General features: G+C 40.9%; 1 protein-coding gene across 4 annotated transcripts in view; it reads right to left on the bottom strand.

The window, feature by feature from the left end:
• LOC121724902 (coiled-coil domain-containing protein 18-like) overlaps nucleotides 1-21697 on the bottom strand; it is a 57154-nt gene that overhangs the window by 34905 nt on the left and 552 nt on the right. For 3 of the 4 annotated variants that reach the window (XM_042111817.1, XM_042111820.1, XM_042111818.1), the window contains exons 2-14: nucleotides 21405-21516; nucleotides 20955-21125; nucleotides 20377-20486; nucleotides 20058-20186; nucleotides 19875-19971; nucleotides 19100-19221; nucleotides 17735-18023; nucleotides 16551-16629; nucleotides 15603-15820; nucleotides 14352-14462; nucleotides 13696-13827; nucleotides 13142-13276; nucleotides 11991-12065 (exon numbers count right to left, since the gene is read on the bottom strand). In XM_042111817.1, coding sequence (XP_041967751.1) covers nucleotides 11991-12065; nucleotides 13142-13276; nucleotides 13696-13827; nucleotides 14352-14462; nucleotides 15603-15820; nucleotides 16551-16629; nucleotides 17735-18023; nucleotides 19100-19221; nucleotides 19875-19971; nucleotides 20058-20186; nucleotides 20377-20486; nucleotides 20955-21125; nucleotides 21405-21488 — 1752 coding nt within the window. In that variant the 5' untranslated portion in view covers nucleotides 21489-21516. The remainder of the gene's footprint in view (nucleotides 1-11990; nucleotides 12066-13141; nucleotides 13277-13695; nucleotides 13828-14351; nucleotides 14463-15602; nucleotides 15821-16550; nucleotides 16630-17734; nucleotides 18024-19099; nucleotides 19222-19874; nucleotides 19972-20057; nucleotides 20187-20376; nucleotides 20487-20954; nucleotides 21126-21404; nucleotides 21517-21697) is intronic. The other variant, XM_042111819.1, reaches the window with a different exon arrangement.

The raw sequence follows: 21697 nt of genomic DNA, 5'->3' as shown, positions 1-21697 counted from the left end.
GAATAGAGGGCAATGCATTGTTCGTGGCATGGAGGAAGATGGGACATGTTTTAAATGGTGCTATATCTTATCTACAGATGATATGCTTTCAGAAAATATATATTTTAGGGTGTTTCATTTGTTTTCCCTAGACTGTATATGCCAAAATGTATCAGCTTTACACTATATTTGCCTATACAGAATAGAGTATGTATAATGCTTGGTGTGGAGGAAGATGGAAATGTTATTTTGTTGATTAATGTTATATTTCATGTACAGGGTATATGCTTCTACAATATGTAGAGTAGAGTTTGCGAGTAAGTGGCTGTCTTTAATGAACCATGACCCATGTACTGTATAGGCATGCATTGTATATTTGTGTAGATCAATAATTGTTGGCATCTATCATTAGGGGGGAGCTAATTAAACTGAATCTTAAACTATATGCATAAGTAGATCAGAAATAATTATTATATCATTATTCATCATCCTCTGACTCCTCTGAAAGGAACTTGTGTGGATTGTCACATTGTTCATTTTGACACATTCCACAGGCAGCAGTGCAAGGTAATCCATATCTTCTACACGAACAGCGGAGTGTCTTGCAGAAATGCACACAATTAAGAACAGTTGACTGTCTCTGTACTTGGATCTAACATGAAAGAGTATTTGATTGAGGTTGATTCCATTCCATTCGGTAATCAGTATCTGAAAGCTGAAGGAAATAATTTTATATGACCGTTTCTTGCCCCAGACTTGGTGGAGGCTTAGCCACATTTACATTTAGAGGGTATTCTCTTTCTCAATGCAGATGTAGGTGTGAAATGCTCCCCACTGGCTCCTACCATCTGTCAATCTCCTCTGTTCTGTCTTTGGGTTAAACAAAGACCTTATAGTTAACTTTAGCGGAATTATATGTTTGTGTCATTAACTGTAAATGTATTCATGTTTGGTATCATTTTTATAGTCTCAGTACAAGGAGTACAATGAATTAAGTGTAAGAATGTTTAGAACATCCTGTATAACATTTCTACCTGAGGAGCCTTCCTAATATGTTAAATAGTAAGTGGGTGTGTGTAGGTGTGTCTGGGTGTGGCTGACGGAAACGGCGGGAAGAGAAAGCCAATCAGAGGACGTTGTACCTATGATCACCACGTGAACCACACCCTTGCAAATTGAGCATAAAAGGCCAGCCTCTTCCGGTAGTCTTTAGAAGAGAAGTCAGATAATAATGAGAATCTGGTGAAATCCATGATGGGGTGAAACAAACATGTACTTTTCTCCCTTGAGGGGCACTGGCCCCTCATTGAAAAGAATAAAGCCTGGATCCTGACCTTGCATCATCCTGATTGAGTCTCAAGAGAAATATGGTAGTAAAAATATACCATCAAAGCTAAACTGAGGGAGCGGTACGGGAATGACATGTTTCACAGAAGGGAAAGGTTTTGAAGGCATGGTGACACTGAGAGAGAAAACATCATGCATCCTCAGGTCCTACTATAAGAACACTAAAAAAGGTGGAGATGAAGAGTCATCAGTGACCTTTTAATCTGATAAAACATGAAAAACACTTTTCTAGGCTGAATAATGCTTCAGATATAGCCAAAATTAGCCTCTGGTGGCCATCTTGGACGCCATCTTGAAAATGACAAGTCTTTGAAAATGATGAACTGATACTTTAGTCTGACATATATGAATCAGTGACCTTTACATTTAAATTAAACACGAAAACACTTTCCTAGGCTGAAAAATGCGTCAGATATAGCCAAAATTAGCTTCCGGTGGCCATCTTGAACGCCATCTGGAAGATTCTAAGTCTTTGAAAATTATGAACTGATACTTTAGTGTGACATATATGAATCAGTGACCTCTAAATCTGATTAAACATGAAAAACACTTTCCTAGGCTGATTAATGCTTCAGATATCCCAAATTAGCTTCTGGTGGCCATCTTGGACGCCATCTTGAAAATGACCCCTTTACTGGGGTCAGATTTTACTAGATTTTCAATATGTTATTAAGTACATCTAAAGGTATCATAATCAGTTGAAAAAGCTTTTGTATCAATTTTTTTGAGGTTAGGTGTTTTTCTTTTTTTTTTTTCATATATTGACCCGCCTATAACAGTCAGTGATGGTGACTTCTATTCTGTGCCTAGAACTATATGTGACTGTCCGTGCGGCACACCCTTAGCCTATTCAACATGACTCCTAACTTTGGTTGGAAGATTACAGAAGCTATGTTTAGTTGTGACAATATCCTGGGTAATATCAAAACCAAAAAGTATGTGAATTATGCTAATTAGCAAGCTTAAAACTCAAAATTGAGCTTGGTAAACAAAATATTTGTGTGAAATAGCCCCGACTTTTCCTCAAATTTGCCAACAGGACTTTTTCTGAACGTTTGTACAGTTGAATTTCTGAATAAAAATAATTTTTGTGCAGTTTTGACATCTTAAACGTGTAACCCCACATAAACGCACAAACATAACGTGGTTGCAGGGAGGGGATGTCCTATTTTTGAATTTTACCGGATACAACGAACACTATTTTTTGATTGGATGTCGGTGCCTATTTATGTTTTTGATTTTGCTGGTGAGTGGTGGGCTAGTTCTGAACCCTGCGAGATATCCTCTCGTATCCCTGCGCGCATACAAAAATGTGATATATGGCAATATATGAACATATGTCAAATAACAGGGACTTACTTATATGTCCATACATGCATACAAAATATTTTAATTTCCCATATAAGATGCTATATATGTTCATATACTAGATCCAATTATTTGTTTTCCAAATATATGGAGAAGTTTATGTGTGAATATGTGACAGAGTTATATGTAGTCTCTATATATGGTGGCATACATATCCATACACTAGATTCCACTACTTATTTTCTAAATATATGGAGAACTTTATGTGTGAATATGTGGCAGACATATTTGTAGTCTTCATATATGGTGGCATACATATCCATACACTAGATTCCATTACTTATTTTCCAAATGGAGAACAGTGTGAATTTGTTTATGTCTTTGCGTCACAGGTATGATGTCGACTATGCTGCTCAGCATCTTTTGCCTTATGTGTCATTTTGTGTGGAGCACTTTGGGTTGCACTATATGCATACAAAAAATGTGTGAGGCCACAGCTACTTTAAATATAACGGATGCTTATCGCATCTTGATATGCGCATGCGCACACAGCAATACCCATCCCCCACCCTTGACTGACTTTTGAAATCCAACCCACGGTGACTTCAACCGTCACTTTTCTGTACTGTCATGCATCTGACTGTGTAAGCTGTACAAACTCTGCTGTCATCATATCCAAGGTAAGAAGGCCTTTAGTAAACAGGAATTAGAAAAATATTGTTTTTATAATGTAATGTTAACCAAATCAGTTTGTTAACAGTCTAACCATCATGTTAGAATTAGCAAACGTTAATGTTATCAATTAGCTATCGATAACGTTAGCGAGCTAATATTGCTAACGTTAGCGATGTTAGCTGTTAATGTTAACTTTTCCATTGACTAACTTTGCCATTATGGTAAATATCTAGAATGGTAGTTAACATCATATCCAACAAAAAGCCTGTCTGAGATGTTGTTATGAATATAAGTTTTAGTTTGAATGAAATATCAGGTGTGAGTAAGTTAGCTAACCTAGCTATAGCTTACATTTAAAGTGGCTGCTAATAACCATGCAGGCTAACGTGAACATTAGTAGGCCTAAATGGATCTTTAGTTTGTGAAGGGTAGTGTTAAGCCATCCTTACAACAGAAGATTTTGACAAGATCTGGGAAAGATTCTTGAAAGAGTCTTTTGAGTAAAGCTTGAATGGGGGCATTAGTTAAAAGACTCCAATCTTTCAAGAATCTTTCCCAAATCTTGTCAACGTATTCCAATGCATGGATCATTAGGCTACATGTTCTTCATCTCATAGCCCTTATTTAAGCTTACTTGTGCCAAGGCGTGTGTTTATTAAAGATGCATGTGAAGGTAGTAGTGCTTCAGTGATGGTCTTTTCATGTTCTGTGTGTTTTACAGCATATTAATCTTCTCTGTTCCCTGTTTGCAGGTGGTGATTTGTGAGGACTGCTGCCCTGAGAACACTGAGTGCATTCTGCATGCCAAATCAATGTGTGCCACTTCCATACAGGGAAAAAAGTTTCTACCTGTAGAGTGTAGCCTACTCACTGTTTGTGTGGAAAAACTAAACTTTAATAAAAGGTTAAACAACAATTTTGTGTGTTTTCTTTGTAACATCAACAATGTTATATTTCTGAAATATACATATATTGTGACATATTTCTATAACTGTGACATAGCAGAACATTACATATGTTTTGCATTATATTAACCTAATATGAGTGCAAATATATGTCCATAGACATATATTTGCAATATATTGGTATCCCTAGTATGCGTACAAATACATAACTTATCATATATGCAACTGACATATATTTGTAATATATTTGTATATCTGGGAAAATATATGTGACATATAAAAACGGCCAATTTTGATATATTTTGAAATATATTGTATATATGTATGTGTATATATGTGACTTATATGTGTGAGACATACATTGACATATACATAATATATGTACTTTACATATATTGCCATATATCACATTTTTGTATGGGCAGATACCTTGACATCCCTAGTAATATTTCTGCTTGAGAAATGCAAGGTGTGGCGTGTGAACTTGTTGAATTGCGTGTGTCTCACGCCCATTGCTGTATAACCATTTGTGTAAGCAGAAATATTGTTGTGCTGAGTTCCAAGAACAGAGAGTTCAAGTAAATGTTGTTGTGCTGAGTTCTAAGAACAGAGTGCACCCAGACAGACAGGTACTGCACCCTGTCTGTGTGTGTGTGTGTGTGGGTGAGAGTATGTCACAATGAAGTCGCTATGTCTTGCTTCCTATTTTCTGTGTGCATCTGTACAATAAAAGACATAGCTTTTGGGCTGCAGAGTCAGAGACTGATGGTGCGAAGAATTCTTCCTTACATTAGCAGGCTCTCCTCTTGGTACCAGAGTTTGTGGGCAAAGCCATACTACGTGTTGTGGTTGTTGGCTGACAGTTACCAACAATGTTAACAACAAACTCAGCTTCACTGCTGCAAACAAAGTTGGCTATATGCTTCGCCATATAACGAACCAGCTAGCCTTGTGATAACAAAATCTTTACCTTTTGTTTAGTCCACTGAAAGTTATCCACATATCAAACGATTAAATACAGTTATGGAGGAATTGTTTTAGGGAAGCAGTTGCACTATATCCCACTTTTGCTGCCTTTAAGCCACTTAAATCCATAGCCTAGATGAGCATTAGAACTTGACGTGATGGTGAAGCTAAATGCCCAAAGAAACGTCACGTCATAAAAGTTGTAGGCCTACTAAAACGCAAAAACTTAATGACAGCTTGTTCGTGGTGGTGTAGTGCTGCCTAATTGAAATGGGATAGGCAAGTTATCTTATATTCGGCTATTACGTGTGGCACATTTATTGGGCTTTTAGCCTCTTTTAATTTATTTGATGAGGAACTGATAAAGACTGAGCAGCAGAAAAGTCATAGTCGATACATAAATCGTTTATTATTATAATTAGGCTATTGATAGCCTACTATTACTTTAGGCCTACTACTATTACTGTTATTATTATTATTATTATTCGGATGAGGCAAAGGAATGTAAATCTTAAGTCTGAAATGTTGGCTACAAACAGTCTATACTGCTGTAACTGCACTGCTATTATTAATTGTTAACTTCCGGGAACTATTTGAGCTGCCATTGTTGGAAAAAAATGGAACATTAGCGTCAATGGAGTTGTCGCAACTCTACCTGGCTCTGGTGATTTCTAATGGTAGATTGATTTGTTTAGATCCAGTGAAATTGCTGCCTTGGCAACGCTACGTCATGGCTTCGGTCAGAGAATAGGCGTGTTCGACTTGAGGCAGATCTGTAGCCTGGCGAGCCAGACCCACATTAAAATGTAGGGTCTGGGCACTCACGTTCGCAGTGCTCAGTCCGAGGGGCAGGATAATCAGTTGTCTTTTAAATTCCCTCTGCACGCAATAGGATATTTGTTTTCAAGTAGCAGGGAATTCAAGCCCAATCGTTGCAACTCTGCCATCAATCATTATGTTAAGCCCACCAAACGACTCTATACACGATTTCAATGCCCTGATTAAGTTTCGATTTCTGGAGCTCACAAGCCAACGAAGAGTTGCTAGACTAGCCCTGGCAGCAAATGTAATTTGTGCAGATCTGACTTACCACCGTGACACCATGACCTTAAAATATCGCGGGAGTCTTAGCCTGCAGACAGATCTTGCAGTTGCCTTCCACGAGCTGCACGAGCTAAAACACGCCCTCATGACGTCAGTTCAAAGACGTGATAGGGCCATTTGGGAGGAATGTCCTCATGACGATTATGACGGGAGTCTCATGCTGCTTCCTTATGTTGGAATATGCGAAAATAAACAGAAATCGAAGGGATACCTTCTTATACGTGATTTCTGCAACAATGGTAGGCTAGCCTACTGAAAACGTTTGGATATTCTGTTATTTTCTGTTGTTGGCTAAATAGATAGACACACATATAGGGGAAACACTTGATATTGAATTTATGTGCTACAATGCAGGCCTGTTAACTGTATGACAACAGTGGTTTATTTAAACTACATCATAAGAATTTATTTCGTCAGTCATCACGCTCATTTTAATGAGTAAGAATGAAAGTTCTGCTGTGTTTATTGCAAACAAAATTCCGCGATATTTCCCGCGATGTCTCCCGCGAGTCACGTTAGGCAGACTGTAGCCTGTCTGTCCGGGATGAGCTGCCCTCTGTTGTAGCTCCTCCCGTCTAGCCTCTGAAGATCACGTTTACGTAGAAAGCCAGACCAAGTCAGACTCAGTCCAAGTCGAACAAGCCTAATCAAAGATTGTTAAGGCGGAGCAAGATACTTCGTTGTAGTTCATGTCTATGGGCGCGAAATGGGGATCGAATCCTGTCTGCATAAAGAGGCGTGTCGATGACGTATTGATGAGTGTACGTTGCAACCGGCCAACAGCAGCGGCATAAATAACCGGCGCACACCTGATATAAAGTCGATTTTCTCCAGACTGGAATGCTCAAAAATGCTAAAAATGTACCTGAAATGTTCAGAAGGGTTTGAGGATCATGAAAACGTGCCCAAAATTCACATTCTTAACTCTATAGAACCAAGACCTTAGCATATGTGGTACAATTCTGAGCTATGCCCATAGACTTCAATGGAGCAGTCACTGCCTCTGCTCTGCATAAAGGGGGATTTTGACCCCCCCTCGTGCGATCCGGGTTCCCGGAAGTGGCTCCTGATGAAATATCTTGCTCCACCTTAACAATCTTTGGCCGAATGTCTAATAAGGGGAGAACCAAGGGGGCAGGCGAATTCCCGGAAGTAGAAGAATCGACGTAGGCTGGAGGGACCATCTCTCTGCTAACTCCCATAGAAGCCATCAGTAAAGGAAATGGACGAACAGACTCCGTCGTTTTCAATGGGAGGGCACTGAGTCAAATAGAACGATTTTTCAGTTGGTCCCCCCAGTACTGCGCAGACTCACATTTAACTTCGTGACGTTAGCCATCAAACTGAATCTTGTAACTCATATGATAGATACCAGAGAATGTCTAATAAGGGGAGAACCTTCACTCTCGTGTGGTACTGCATCTAGGGGCGCTCGCGGGCGAGTCCAGAATGAATGGAGGTCTATGGAGCTGTACCCCTCATCCACTTTTCCCTCAAAATCCACTTGGTTGAGTATTATATTTTTTAAAGTCACTTAATTGTTCTAAAAAGCCTTTCGAACGTGTCAATGACGTCATTGATTAGCATGATCATAGCATAGCATAGCATTAATGCTAGCGTGTTATGGGCAACAACGACCCAACCTGTAAGAAAATGAAAGGACATGACTCCCGGATTATTTCACTTTTGATTGATAATCCATATCCATTTTGCGAAAAATAAAATAAAATCAGAGGGTTTCAGTTGTTAAATAGGTGAAAACAATAAATGTAGCCATGTAGCTCCATATGACCCCATGTATTTTGGACTCGCCCGCGATCGCCATCTAGGTGAACTCTGGTGAACTGCAGCTAAATTCGGTTTGTATGGGATTAATAGAGAGTGGGAAGGCTCTCCGTAGACGGGCTCTGTAGATACACAGAAATTCTTCTAACACTTCCTTCGCCTTCAAAGTCATCAAAGTTAAACATTTATTTATGTATGTATTAATATCATCCTCACCAAGTTGTGTTAATGTTGAAGCTACCATACATGATCATCTTCAAAAACAGTCATGCTAAAACAAAACAAAAAAGTTATAGCCTTGAAGCTAATCTTCTTTCCACTTTTCCGACCTACGGTCAATCCATCGAAAACCTCTGAAATGATTAGTGCCGTTTTTTAAAAAAATAGGTTAACTTTTTTATTATTATTAGGTTGCCTCTGTGTAATGCTTTACCTTAACATACGGTCGTGTTAGGTTTTGCGGTAACTCATAGGTTTTGCTTATGAGTTACCGTCATAGACAGTAAGGTGGACTGAGTTTATTATCCAAACAATACGGTTATCTCCCTACGGCGCGAAAGAGAGATTACGTCAAAGCTAGCTTCCCTCCAACCAACGTTACGGACGAGGTAGTGGAGTCTGTTTTGCCTTTGTAGTGTTTATGTGGATTACACAGAAGCTACAATATCGGCACAGGATATATGTTATATGAAGTTATGGTATTTCAAAAAAATCCTAGAATGAATGGGCTTCTATGGGAGTTAGCAGAGAGATGGTCCCTCCAGCCTACGTCGATTCTTCTACTTCCGGGAATTCGCCTGCCCCCTTGATAGAAGCCCATTCATTCTAGGATGTTTTGAAATACCATAACTTCATATAACATATATTGTAGCCTATGTTAAGGTAAAGCATAGAGGCAAGTAAACCTAATGAAAAACAGTAGTTTTACCGTTAGGTAGTCTAACGATAATAATTTCAGAGGTTTTCGATGGATTGACCGTAGGTCAGAAAAGTGGAAAGAAGATTAGTTTCAAGGCTAGCAGCTAGAACTTTTTTGTTTTGTTTTACCATGACTGTTTTTGAAGATGATCATGTGTGGTAGTTTCAACATTAACATGACTTGATATCACTTGTGAGGATGATAATAATAATACATAAATAAATGTTTAACTTTGATGACTTTGAAGGCAAAGGAAGTGTGAAAAGAATTTCTGTGTATCTATCATATGAGTTACAAGATTCAGTTCGATGGCTAACGTCACGAAGTTAAGTGCGAGTCTGCGCAGTACTGGGGGGACCAACTGAAAAATGACTCAGTGCCCTCCCATAGAGTGGTGAAGTCCCGCCCCTTCCGTTTGCCTCCATGGAACCTATCTTTCAAAAAAATTTGAACGGCAGTCTATGGCGAAAAAGAAATTATTTTCTGGTCCCGGTTGACTTGTGCCTTGAATTACCCATATGATGTTTGTCAATTTTAAAGACAATTTTTCATGTAAAGACATTTGCAGTTTGTTTCGTAACTATTGAATTACAACACTGTGAAAGATCGTAATTCCAACGACTACAAACCCATCAGTCGCGCTAGTGACGTTAGCTCATTCACAGCCACACTAGAGCATACCAGCAACGGGTCTTAATTGGGCTTTCCTTGCCGAAGAAAATACCATGAGTCAGAGGATTAAACACATCAGGTAAGTTGTATTCGTCCATAGACTGTACATTACATACTGTTAAGTGACATAGCAGGCAGCAAGATGCAACCGTTAACTAGCATAACAGCTCTTATCGTTTCATTACGTTGGTGACGTACATCGTTCGAGACGAGAGATGTAGTCCACTGAGTGGATTCGCACAAAACCAACATAACTTTTGAAGTCTATCGAACAACAGTACTTTCTTGACGTGAAAAATTATCTTTTAAATTCACACACATCATATGTGAAATTTGTGGCACAATTCAAACTGGACCAAAAAATAATTGTTATCTCTCCATTAACTCCCGTTCATAATTTTTTGAAAGATAGGTCCCATGGACCGGAAGTAGAAGGGGCGGGACTTCACCACTCTATTGAGAACGACGGAGTCTGTTCGTCCATTTCTTTTACTGTCTATGGGGGAGAACTGCCACTCTCGGAAAACTTCCGGTTTCTGAACTGGTTGCAGTTCCTCCTGTGGTTCCACATGAGGGCGCTCGTCCACGAGTGCAGAATGCATGGAGGTCTATGGAGCTGTACCCCTCAAAATCCACTTTTCTTGGGATATAATTTTTTTTCAAGTAATTTGAGTATTGCATTCGAAAGGGGAGGCAAAGAAAATACACTTGGTTGAGTATTATATTTTTTAAAGTCACTTAATTGTTCTAAAAAGCCTTTCAAATGTGTCAATGACGTCATTCATTAGCACAATGCTAGCGGGTTATGTGCAACAACGACCCAACCTGTAAGAAATCAAAAGGACATAAGTACTCGTTCATTCAACTTTTGACCTATAACCCATGTTGAAGTTATACAAACTACAATCAAATCTGAGATTTGTCAACGACAATCAGGTGAAAGAGACCAATTTAGCTGTCTAGCTCCATTGACTCCCATTCATTCTGCACTCATGGCGATCGCCCCCAGTGGAACTCTGGTGGAACTGCATCCAAAATTTGGTACAATGGGACTTAATACGGAGTGGCAAGGCTCTCCGTAGACGGGCTCTGCTTCGGTACTCTATTGAGATCACCATAGCCATCTAAAAACATAGCAATAGATGTGGGACTAGTACTTGTTACTAGCTGACCCCAACACTGTGATTTAGGATTACCTGTGTAATACACTATGCAGCGTATACAATGCATGTTCTATAGGTGGAGGAGGCAGTGAGGTGTCAACAAGTTCAAGGCCAGTCCCTCTCCAGCTTTCTATGTCTGTGGGTTGCACACTAAGCAACAACAGGCAGCAAGCAGTGAGTTTCTGCTTTCCGGGCCTTCTGAGGCTAGCTGTGTAGCACAAAGAGCAGCGTTGCTAAAGCAATCCCCTGTGGACACCCACTTCAGCTTCCCAGAGAGAGAGATCTCCGAGTCAGATGACTCAGCTAGCTAGCTGCAAGACCCAAACGCACTGGTGAAAAATCAACTGGGCTGTTGTCTGGTTGTGTGTGTGTGTGTGTGTGTGTGTGTGTGTGTGTGTGTGTGCAGGCTCAATTTCAGCATGAGTGGGAGAGTGCAGCAGCACAGCCTGAAGTTCAGCTTTAAGTTTCTGCTTTACATGGAAATATGTCAAGGACAAGTTAGTGGCTAAAGGGAAGTAGACAGCAGACATGATGGTGATCCATATAGATGATTAGGCCAGAGAACAAGAACAAGCAGATCTGAAATCTCACAACAGGATCAAAGCAGAAGTTGTTACTTCCCGGTTAGGTGAATTTAATCAGGTGAAACTGACTTCACCATGAAGTACTTCACATTTCATAGATTTATGAGCATAGTTTTCTTCCCTTAGCAGTAGTGAGTGAACACAACCCCCACTTTACTGCTGCTGTACTTATCATAACCATAATCATACATGAGACATACACATTTCCTGAATCTTGAGTCACTTCTAGAGGATTTCTGTGGACCTCTGGCTATGACAGCTGAGGTCAGTGTCTCTGGCAGAGGTCAAATTGTAAAAGCAGAAACTGTGGATGCAGAAACGGTAGTGCTGGGATCAGTGAGCTTTGTGTTTTTCTAACTGTCGATTTTTAATTTCTTTGTGGTATAAAAATTGTCGTGTGCTTGTGCTTGTGTCAGACAATGTTTCTGTGTTTCTGTGTTTGTGTGTTTCCCCCAAAACAGCAATAACAATATTCACAAAACCAATGGATGATGTGTGATGGGTGAGAAGTAAGAGGTCAGTGTACCTGACAAGGGTCGGAGGTCAATTGGTGTGACGTGTATGTGTATGAGAGGTCACTGACCCTGCTGTAATACTCTGCGGCCTGCTCTTCCAGGCTCCTCACTTCTTGCTGACACTGGCTACTGGCCTCCAATTCCTGTAAAACACACACACAGAATGAGAGAGAGCAGACAGAGCTGAGTCTCACATAAGCATAAATATTGACTCTACACCAGGGAACATACCAAAGATAGATATAGGGGCTGAACCACAGAAAGGAAATTAATGAATACTGAATACATTAAATACTTAAAACCCTAACATGTGAATTAATGTTTTAATCTCACCACCAACTCTAAATGTCTCAGGACACATCTACCACCAGTGCATTATATATGCTTTGCTACTGTGCAAACCAGTGCACTAAATATGCATTGTTACTGTGCAAACCAGTGCACTAAATATGCATGGCTACTGTGCAAACCAGTGCACTAAATATGCATGGCTACTGTGCAAACCAGTGCATATCATCATAACACACATTAAGCTCAGAGCCCTTTAGAAATTAAAGACATTTATTATTGGGGCTTCGCAATGATGCACAAAGCACAATAACATATAATAGGAACTAGTGCTGTAAAAATAAATGCATTAATCGATTCATTTGAAAACATTAATGCATTAAAAAAAGCAAATCACAGGCCACGCGATTGCGTCTCATTGTCTTTCAGAGGCAGTGGGAAGCTCAGTTCTACTACTAGGCTGGCGATCCATGGTATCAGAATAAACTAGACGAATTACTGCATCCACTAGTATCACTGTTGACATGCTATCAAGAGGCTAAATAATGTTCCAATTGATTGTTAAATCACAATTATTCAAAGCAAAATTGTGTGGTAATTTGTTCATTTTTATAATTTGACAGATCTACTAGGTGGGTGAGGATACATAATGACACTGATTGACTGATCAACTGAAAAATAGCACAAGCTATAAGCCATGAATCAGCTGGCAATACCATGACACAATAACTCAAAGATAAAGTACATCACAGTCACAGCCAATGAAGAGTCGTTTATTTTGGTTTTGTGTCGGTACATCTTCATCTTTTGTGCTGCATGTCACGAGACGCTATGTAATCCCATTGTTCATCTGAGATGGGGGGGGCTAATCTAATCAGATCTAATGCTATCTTGGCCTAATCGAGTCAAGAGGAGATGTAATGTAATGTACCCGGCTGATGCGGGAGAGGGAGGTCTGGAGGTTGCTGGTCCTGGTCAGGGCCTCCTGCCTGTCCTGCTGGGCCGACGACAGATCTCTCTCCAGCTCTGCCACCTGAGCACCCTTCTGCTCCACAGACAGCTGCAGCTGCAAGCACACAACACACAGAAAACCACGAGAACGAGTTTGCATCCCGACCCCTACTCCTTAGTATCTATGTTATATACGCATCTCGAATCACAGTCAGATGATTGTAGAAGCTTTTTTTTTCACTCCTCATTAAATCTGAAAGGGATCATTTTCTGTTGGAACTCTGTGGTTTGTGGCTGTACCCCATACCATCCAACATTACCAAAGAATGGTGATAGTTATGGTTACATCATTTTACAGACCTAAAATTGCCAAAAAAAAAAATAAATAGGACTAAAAAAAGGACATAATTTCACTTGTGGGGTTGTTCCAAGTGCACAAAGTGATGCTTTGTGCAGAGTTATCTCAGCTATCTCTGTGCGTCCCCTTTTACTTTGGTCCCCCCTCTGCCTCTTATGGGACGGGGCATTGCTTACCCTTTTGATCTGGTCCTCCAGGATCTTGCGCTGGTCGGCGTGAAACCTCTGGGCCTCCTCCAGGGCTGTCTGGTAGTCCTTCTTCTCCGTGTCCAGAGTGCTGCGTAACAGCTGGACACTACTGGACTTCTCCTGGGACACATAATACCGAATAAGGCCTCTGAAACTACCTAGCCATCATGATTCATACTTTACAAGGTGAATGAGTACAAGGCTATGTGTACGTGTAGAATGGGACAGTTCAAAGGTAAACTGAATGTGCTGAAAGGTAGTTCTCCTAATACTAGCTGCTTGTAGATGCTAGTCTACAGTTCAGGCCAAGCTCTGTCCAAATTCTGTCCACAGCTGCATGCAGCATCCACACTATCTCCATCACCCATCCACACTGACTCAGTATCAGTCAGTTACTGTATGTTAATCAGTATATTTAATTTTCACCCTGAGGTTAACACTAATATTACATTAGCTAATTACTATGGCACTTATGCACACTAAGGATCCACAATTGCCACAACCATTATACAGTATGTGTTTGTTTATGCACACATCAGGATAGCAGGCACTTCCATGCTAATAAATACCCAAGGGGCTTGTGGGGTGTCTGTGTGTGTATAAGCGTGAGTGTGTTTGTGTTTGTGTGTGTGTGTGTGTTGTACCACCAGGCTGTGCTCCAGCTCTAAGCTGTGATCTAAAGCGCGGGAGATGGCCGAGGTCTTCTCCTCCAGCTGTTTCTCTGAGGCAGCCAGACGGGCGTTCTTCTTTTTCAGCTGCAGTACAAGACAGAGTCACCAGAGGGCATCACATATGTGAGTCTATGCTTTTGCACAATGAACAATGAATATGCATCTACATAATATACACTGCCATTCAAAAGAAATACTGTGAAATGGCATTGTTGAAAGAAAATGACATAATGTATCAGAAATATACTGTAAATACAGTTGTGAAAGACGATTACAGCAGAAAATGGCTGGTTTTGAAACTGGCTGATGTTTCAGTGGCATATTATGTTACTGATTCTGCATTAGAAAATGTTGAATGCAGCTAAAAACTAGTGTGCTATTAAAGGACACAAAAACCGGCCTTCTTTGGGCTACTTAAGTATCTGGAGCATCAGCACTTGTTGATTTGAGGGGAACAAAGACCGTTTCAGAAACAGGTGCCTTGTAGGTCCACAACTGGTGCTTTTATTAAATAATAATAATAAAAACTATTAAGACAATTAATACACCAGTCAGGTCTTAAACAGTGATGGGGCTCTGGAATGCTGACCTGAAATGTTAAAGAAAAGAACATATTGCAAAGGCCAACTGCAAAATGCAAATGGAGGATCCTTTGATGATGTTTCAAGCATAACACTGCTTCACTACAATCAGTACATTGTATCAACCAAAATTTCCATCCATTTTGTACCTGATTTGAATGATGGAAATAGTTTTCCTAAAAAACTACATTTGAATAGTCGTGTATTTGCATCCATTTTTAATGGGTTGACATGTGCATGTAAAACTTACACGAAATGTGACGATACATGAGGAAACGTCTTGAGCAATTTTGCTGGGCAACCACATAACCGTGTGTTTTATGGATGCCTACTGATCAAGTTCTCCAGAAAAAAAAACATTGCTCAAGACATTGCCTTGTGCATCATCAGGTTTAGACTTTATTCATTCTTTAAGTCCCGCAAACACCCTTGATTCTTTAGGAGGACAACGGCACAGTGTGAGAGCAGAGTAGACCTCACCTTGCGTGTGATAATTAGAAACAGTGATGGGCGAGTGGCTTGCGCCTTGATATCATTACAATAAGCAGCATGGGTGTACTGAGCCTACAGGGCCTGGCGCTCCTGTGGAGGCTGGGCGGATGGAGCGAGCAGCAGGCTGCCACAGCGGGTCTCGTTCCCTCACCTCCCTCTCAAGCTGGGCCAGCTCAGAGAGCCTCTGCTGCAGCTGGCTCTGGAGCTGCTGGAGGAGCTGCTCCCTCTGGGCCAGGCTGGCCTTCAGGGAGGACGCCTCCTCCTGGGACGCGGCCAGACGCTCCTGCAGGCCCTGGGTCAGCTGGGTCTGCCGCGCCCGCTCCTGCTCCAACATACGCAGCACCGGCAGCAGCCTCTGGTACTGCTCGCCTGGACACGCACACAGGGTACGTACAGGCACATATACACACACATGAACACATACACACACGCACACACACACACACACACACACACGTGCATACACACAAACAAACATGCACACATACAGTACATACACAAATGCACAAACATACACATAGACATACACAAAAACAGATGTTCAATGGTCTCTGACCAGATAAACGTACACACACACACACACGCACACACACACACTTCAATCCTGAAAAAGAAAGGCTGGTAGCAGAGCTGCTGAAGCCATCCTAACAGGCTGTTGTGGTATGTATGACTGGCGGCTGCTAACAGGCTGTTGTGGTATGTGTGACTGGCGGCTGCTCAGGGGCACATAATACATAATACAGCACATAGCATGGTGACGCCACTCAGATTAAAGATGAAATACATAAATCATTTAATGGGCATAATGTGTAGCGATGCCCGACCCAGTGCAAACCCTCATAGCGACTTCTTAAGAGGAAAAAAAATACACCAGCAGTAACCGCCTCAGTAGTGGTGTAAGGAGGGAGGGGGGGGGGGGGGGGGGGGTAAAGAGACACAGGGGGACAAGTGGGGACAGGAAAGGAGATGACAGACAAGACAGAAAGAGAGGAGGAGGAGAGAAGGTGATGAGAGAGAGAGAGCTGGAGAGAGAGACAAGATGAAAAAAACAGATCAAGAGTGTTGATGGTGCATGAAAAATTAAACACGGCATTACTACCTGGTTGGAGCTTGGGGACGTCATCTGCTGACACAGGGGACAACAGACAGGGACTTACACAGAGTGCCACTCCTCCACTCTGCAACAGAGGAGAGAAAGAGAAAGACAGAGAGAGGCGAAGAGAGAAAGAGAGAGTGCACAGCCCATTAGCTCTGCAGGCTATTAAACCTCCATAAAGCCTGTGACACTTCATAGGGGTTGTGAAACAGCGTGCCATAATTCATCAGTCCACGACGCCATGCAGAGAGATAGAAACAGAGAGAGCAAGAAAGAGAGTGTTCCACTAACCAAGTTTAACGCAGAAGTGTGGAAATAAAGAAATAAAGCCAGAAATAAAAACACTGGCACTTTGTCCCTGCTCCAGGCAAACGCTGCCAAAAGGATGACTTTCTGAGAGATGCTGCCAAAGATAGGCGATAAAAGCCATGGCGAACACAAACACAAGCACAAGGAGTACATAGGTAGCCTTGTCTTGTTTTGCTTTATTTGCTTTTGAAGTAAGATACTTTTATGATGTATTTATGAACTGGTTATAAAAGGTTTGACTATAGGGTCAGACCAGCGCAGTGTTAAGCAATCAGCACTGAAACATTTTTTGTGTAAAAAGGGCACAACACAAGGCCCAACCAGGGTTGCGTTTCCTTAAAGAGTTGTTGAACAACTATTAATATTTAGTGACAGAGACCAGTTTTTTGAATACAGTAATGATGGTGGTTGCGAGAAATACAGCGTTGACTTTTTAGTATAAAAGGGGCATGAAAAGGAAGATCTATTTTCAGAGTAAAAGGGAGTGATTACGAGAAGGTTAAGTGGTTCAGAGAGCCACCTGAGGAGCTTTCAGATGATAAGATGCAGGGCAATGTTACCTGGGCTGGGCCTTTTGGAGCAACACACTTCAATTCTATTGTTTTATATTTATATATTTGTACTGTGTTGTCTCTATGGACCTTTGTGTCTTAAATAAATTTGTGACAATCATCCAAATACTCATGTGATTGCCCAGCCAATTTGCCAGGGAAGCTGCCTCGCATCTCATCTCTGCTTTTTGTTGTCTTTGTACTTGTACTCTGCACAATGATAATAAAGTTGAATTTAATCTAATCTAATCTACCGTAATCACTCTATACAAAGATTCTTCTTAGAACCATCTCTATCTATTACCTGTGGTTCCATCCCATTCCTACCTCGCGCAGATGCAGCAAGCCGAGGATGGCCTCCAGGCTGGTCAGCTGGGTACGGCCATGCTGGGCCTCCTTCTGGCTCTGCCCCAGGTGTTGCTCTAGAGAGGTGGTGAGGAGGCGCAGGTCGGCATTCTCCCTCCTCAAGGCCTCCGTCTCCCGCACCTCCGCCTCCTTCACTGCCAGACGGTGCTCCGTGTCGCGGCTCTGCCGCGTAGCCTCATCCAGCTGTGAGCGCAAGGAGTCACACTCGGACTTCAGGACCTCCGCTGCCTCGGCGGCTTCTTTCAGCTGACTGAAAGAGACGAGGAACCAACATGGTGCCTTACTCACTGCAGGGTGCCATTAGAGGGAAAAAATACAGAACACCCTCTCTCCACTGTTTGTGTTTCATGAAGTGCTAAATATCATCACTTGAGAACAGGTATCCAGTATACTGTACCTTCAACCGGAATTTAATTCTCTTGACTGTGAGCTTGACTGGGAACCTTGGTCCTCAAATCTCACTTACCGTACTCTATCAAATCTACTTTAGAAGGTGAGTGGTGCTGATCATTAAAGGAATTATCCGGAGTAAAATGCACTTTAGATCAATTTACGGATGATTGGGAGTACATACGTTGAGTTGACATCAAAATCACTAGACAACAAGAACTTTACTGCTGGACACGACATTATTACTAACGCTAATGTAAGAAGTCTTTCCATAGATAAGATTCCTCTCTGCCCTAATGATATAGTGCATCTCTGCTTCCCCGTCAAGGATGATGGTCATTTTGATGCCACAGATGAATAGAGACCCAGTCAGAGTTTTATTTACAATGATGCACATCAAGGGAGAGACTTCACCTAAAGATCCATCAGCTGCTCTAACTAGACAAGGAAATAGTTAGGGTTTAAGTATCCTTCCAGGCTGACGGGAGATGGTGTTGGTCATCCCATCTCACGTGGAATACATTGAATGAATCAGACTCTGATTAGTGGCAACCTAGCAATCCGGAGCAGACAGCTACTGACACAGCCATGCAGAACAGTGAAACACTACAAAGTCATAATATTCCCGCTTATCTCTAAATACGTAGTCACACACAGATATACACAGGGACAGTACAGATATCATAGTCATTACATAGAATCTTACTTTGAGTGTCAAACTGACCAACTAGAGAGAAATGCAGAACATTAAACCACATATTGGAATACTGGGCATAATGCAGAACATTAAACCACATATTGGAATATTGGACATGATGCTCTATTCCACTTTCTCTCAAGGAGAACTTTACTACTAGACAATGTATTATTACTGAAAGTTTATGTGAGAAACCTTTGCCAGCTAACACAGTGTAGTAGATCACATTCCTCTCTAACCTAATGAGCTTGTGCATCTCTGCTTTCTCCCTTTCCAGCAGGGAGTTCTTCTTCTCCACCTCCGTCTTCTCCCTGTCGCACTGAATGAGGCTGTGTTTCAGAAGGGCGTCATTCTCTGACAACTACAAAGAAATTTTAAGAGACAAATCAATTAATGAGGCTTTAAAAAGTTTTGGTTCCAACATGTTCTATTTTGGTGGAAAATGTGTTAGTTTTATCTACTTTCCTAAGAAGTTTAATTGAATTATTCAGGCCACTATCACAACATAACAAATGTTGTTGTTTGTTTTTTGTTTTTTTTGTTTTTTTTTGGGGGGGGGGGGGGTTGATAATGAGACAATATTTTGAGACTCAAAAACAACAAAATATTGTTTGGACAAGATAATGGCATAATTCATTTGAGATCTTGGAAGAGCAAAATGTTGCTTTCCCAAGATAATGGCATGTGCACAGGCCTGAAACAACAGCAAGGAGTAGCCTGAAGCTATTTCAGTCAGTGTCAGGCCTTGACTGCAGAGAAGAGTGGTGCAACACCCCTCTTGTTTCTCAGACTGTAGACTATATCACACAATTATTTCTATATTATTTATCATTATACATTAGTTCTGTAATACTTTGTGCTATCACACTCAAGAGTAATTGAAAAATTAAAATGAACAGGTTGTCAAACCATTTGTCACAGGAAGTGTTAGCAAGCATCAATTTGAACGCATTCAGGACACATCCAGTACATTATTCTAGAAAAGGATTATATTTGGTGAGAAGGATTTCTTACTTTATTGAGCTTCTGGGTCATGTCTGCCTTGTATGTTTGGAGAGCCTGTGCCTGCTTCTCTGCATTACTGAGGGCTTCGTTTCTCTGCTGCTCAATTCTTTGGTAAATAAAAAACACAAAGTTGTCTCTAAGGAAATAAGATCAGGTGAATCTGCTCTCCTACACATGTAGTGTTTGTACTACCTTTGGCTTCGACTGAATTGAACTTCCAGTTGTGCCTTCAAGGCTCTGAGGTCTTCTGTGAGATCCTCCACTAGCCTGTTCTTTGTGACCAAAATCTCTTGAACTTCTTCATGTTTTTTCTCCCAATCTCTGTGAAAACAGAAGTGGGAGAAGGAGCAGCACTGAGCGCTTCTAAATCAAAAACAAGGGGTAAGACAGGGGTGCAGTATAGACAGGGCTGATCCAATCCCAGACGGGATAGATATCAAGATGGCTTTTTAATTGGTGAGATGGGTAGATTGAGTTTTCAACTGGAGCTACAGGATACAGAGCCACATACCTGAGTTCAGACCTATGGGACTCTATTTCATTTTCCATGGCCTCTATTTGTTCTTTCATCAGAGAGGCACTGGATGATTTGGTCTCCACCGCAGAGCCCAACACACTCACCTGCCATTAAGAAAATCAATCATTCACTCAACAAAATTAAAGTTAATCAAATAAAAGTTGTAAACAGAGACATTTAGCACATTGATGTAAACTCAATCCAGTGAATGCTCAGCACAGATTTATTAGGCCTGAGTTCAGTAAGATATGTTAATTAAAAAAATGTAGAATTTCAATTTATTGTACATTATTCTGTTTTTTTTTTTCTTTCACTGTACTTCACAATTCACAAAATTAAAAAAGATGAAACTGCAATAAAGTACAACAAGTAAGAACTGCTATTAAATAATAGTAAAACATTTAATACTGTCAGATTATAGAGGGGAACTATACTTTGGTTTTTATTTCACTGTACTTCCCAATTCAAAAATCAAAAAAGATGAAACTGCAATAAAGTACAACAAGTAAGAACTGCTATTAAATAATAGTAAAACGTTTAATACTGTCAGATTATAGAGGGGAACTCTATACTTTGGTTTTGTAGCTGGCCAGCTCAAGCTGTATGGCCTCCATCTCGTTGATCAGATGTTTATTCTCCAGCTGCAAACAGGCCTTTTCCTCTTCCACAGAGCTCACTTTCCTCCGAAGCTGAGCATTTTTCGTCTCTAGTTCACGCACACACAAGGATCGCCCAGTCAACACCTGAAAAGGAATCCCCACCATGAACTAGTTCTGTCTTGCTGCACCATATCCAGTCTGCTTGCACTGTGAAGAATGTGACAACTATCAAGCTGTCGCAAGAAGAATCAATTTGGTTGGTGTATAGGTTGAAGCCTTTTGGCTTGTCAATTGAGTCTTAACACTCATTAACATGCCAACACTTGAATTGTTTTACCAACTCATGGAAAGGCCTTTTATTAATAGGTAATGGCATAAGTTATCAGTGGCTGCATGTGAACGTGATGATGTAGGCTCTGCTACCTTTGAGCCGATTTCAGTCAGACTGCTGCAGGCCCTCCGTGGTGTTCCCATTTCAGGGCTACTTGGGATGCTGTTAGCTTGCATTATTTCTGGGAAGGGAGAGTAGGCTTACCTTCGTGACAAAATGAAGATTCAAATTAAGAAGTGTAAGTGCATCATAAAATAAAATCATGTTAGCTTTGTTTGATTTTGTTTAAATAACTAACAATATGAAACTGATTACACTAACATTAATTTGTTCATCAATGGTTTTTGGATGATACCATAATCGCCTCGTCGACTTCCTTTTAATT

Source organism: Alosa sapidissima, chromosome 12, assembly GCF_018492685.1.
Source record: "Alosa sapidissima isolate fAloSap1 chromosome 12, fAloSap1.pri, whole genome shotgun sequence".
Classification (NCBI taxonomy): Eukaryota; Metazoa; Chordata; class Actinopteri; order Clupeiformes; family Clupeidae; genus Alosa; species Alosa sapidissima.
Note: the sequence above shows the minus strand (reverse complement) of the source record. Positions and strands in the feature narration are given on the sequence as shown.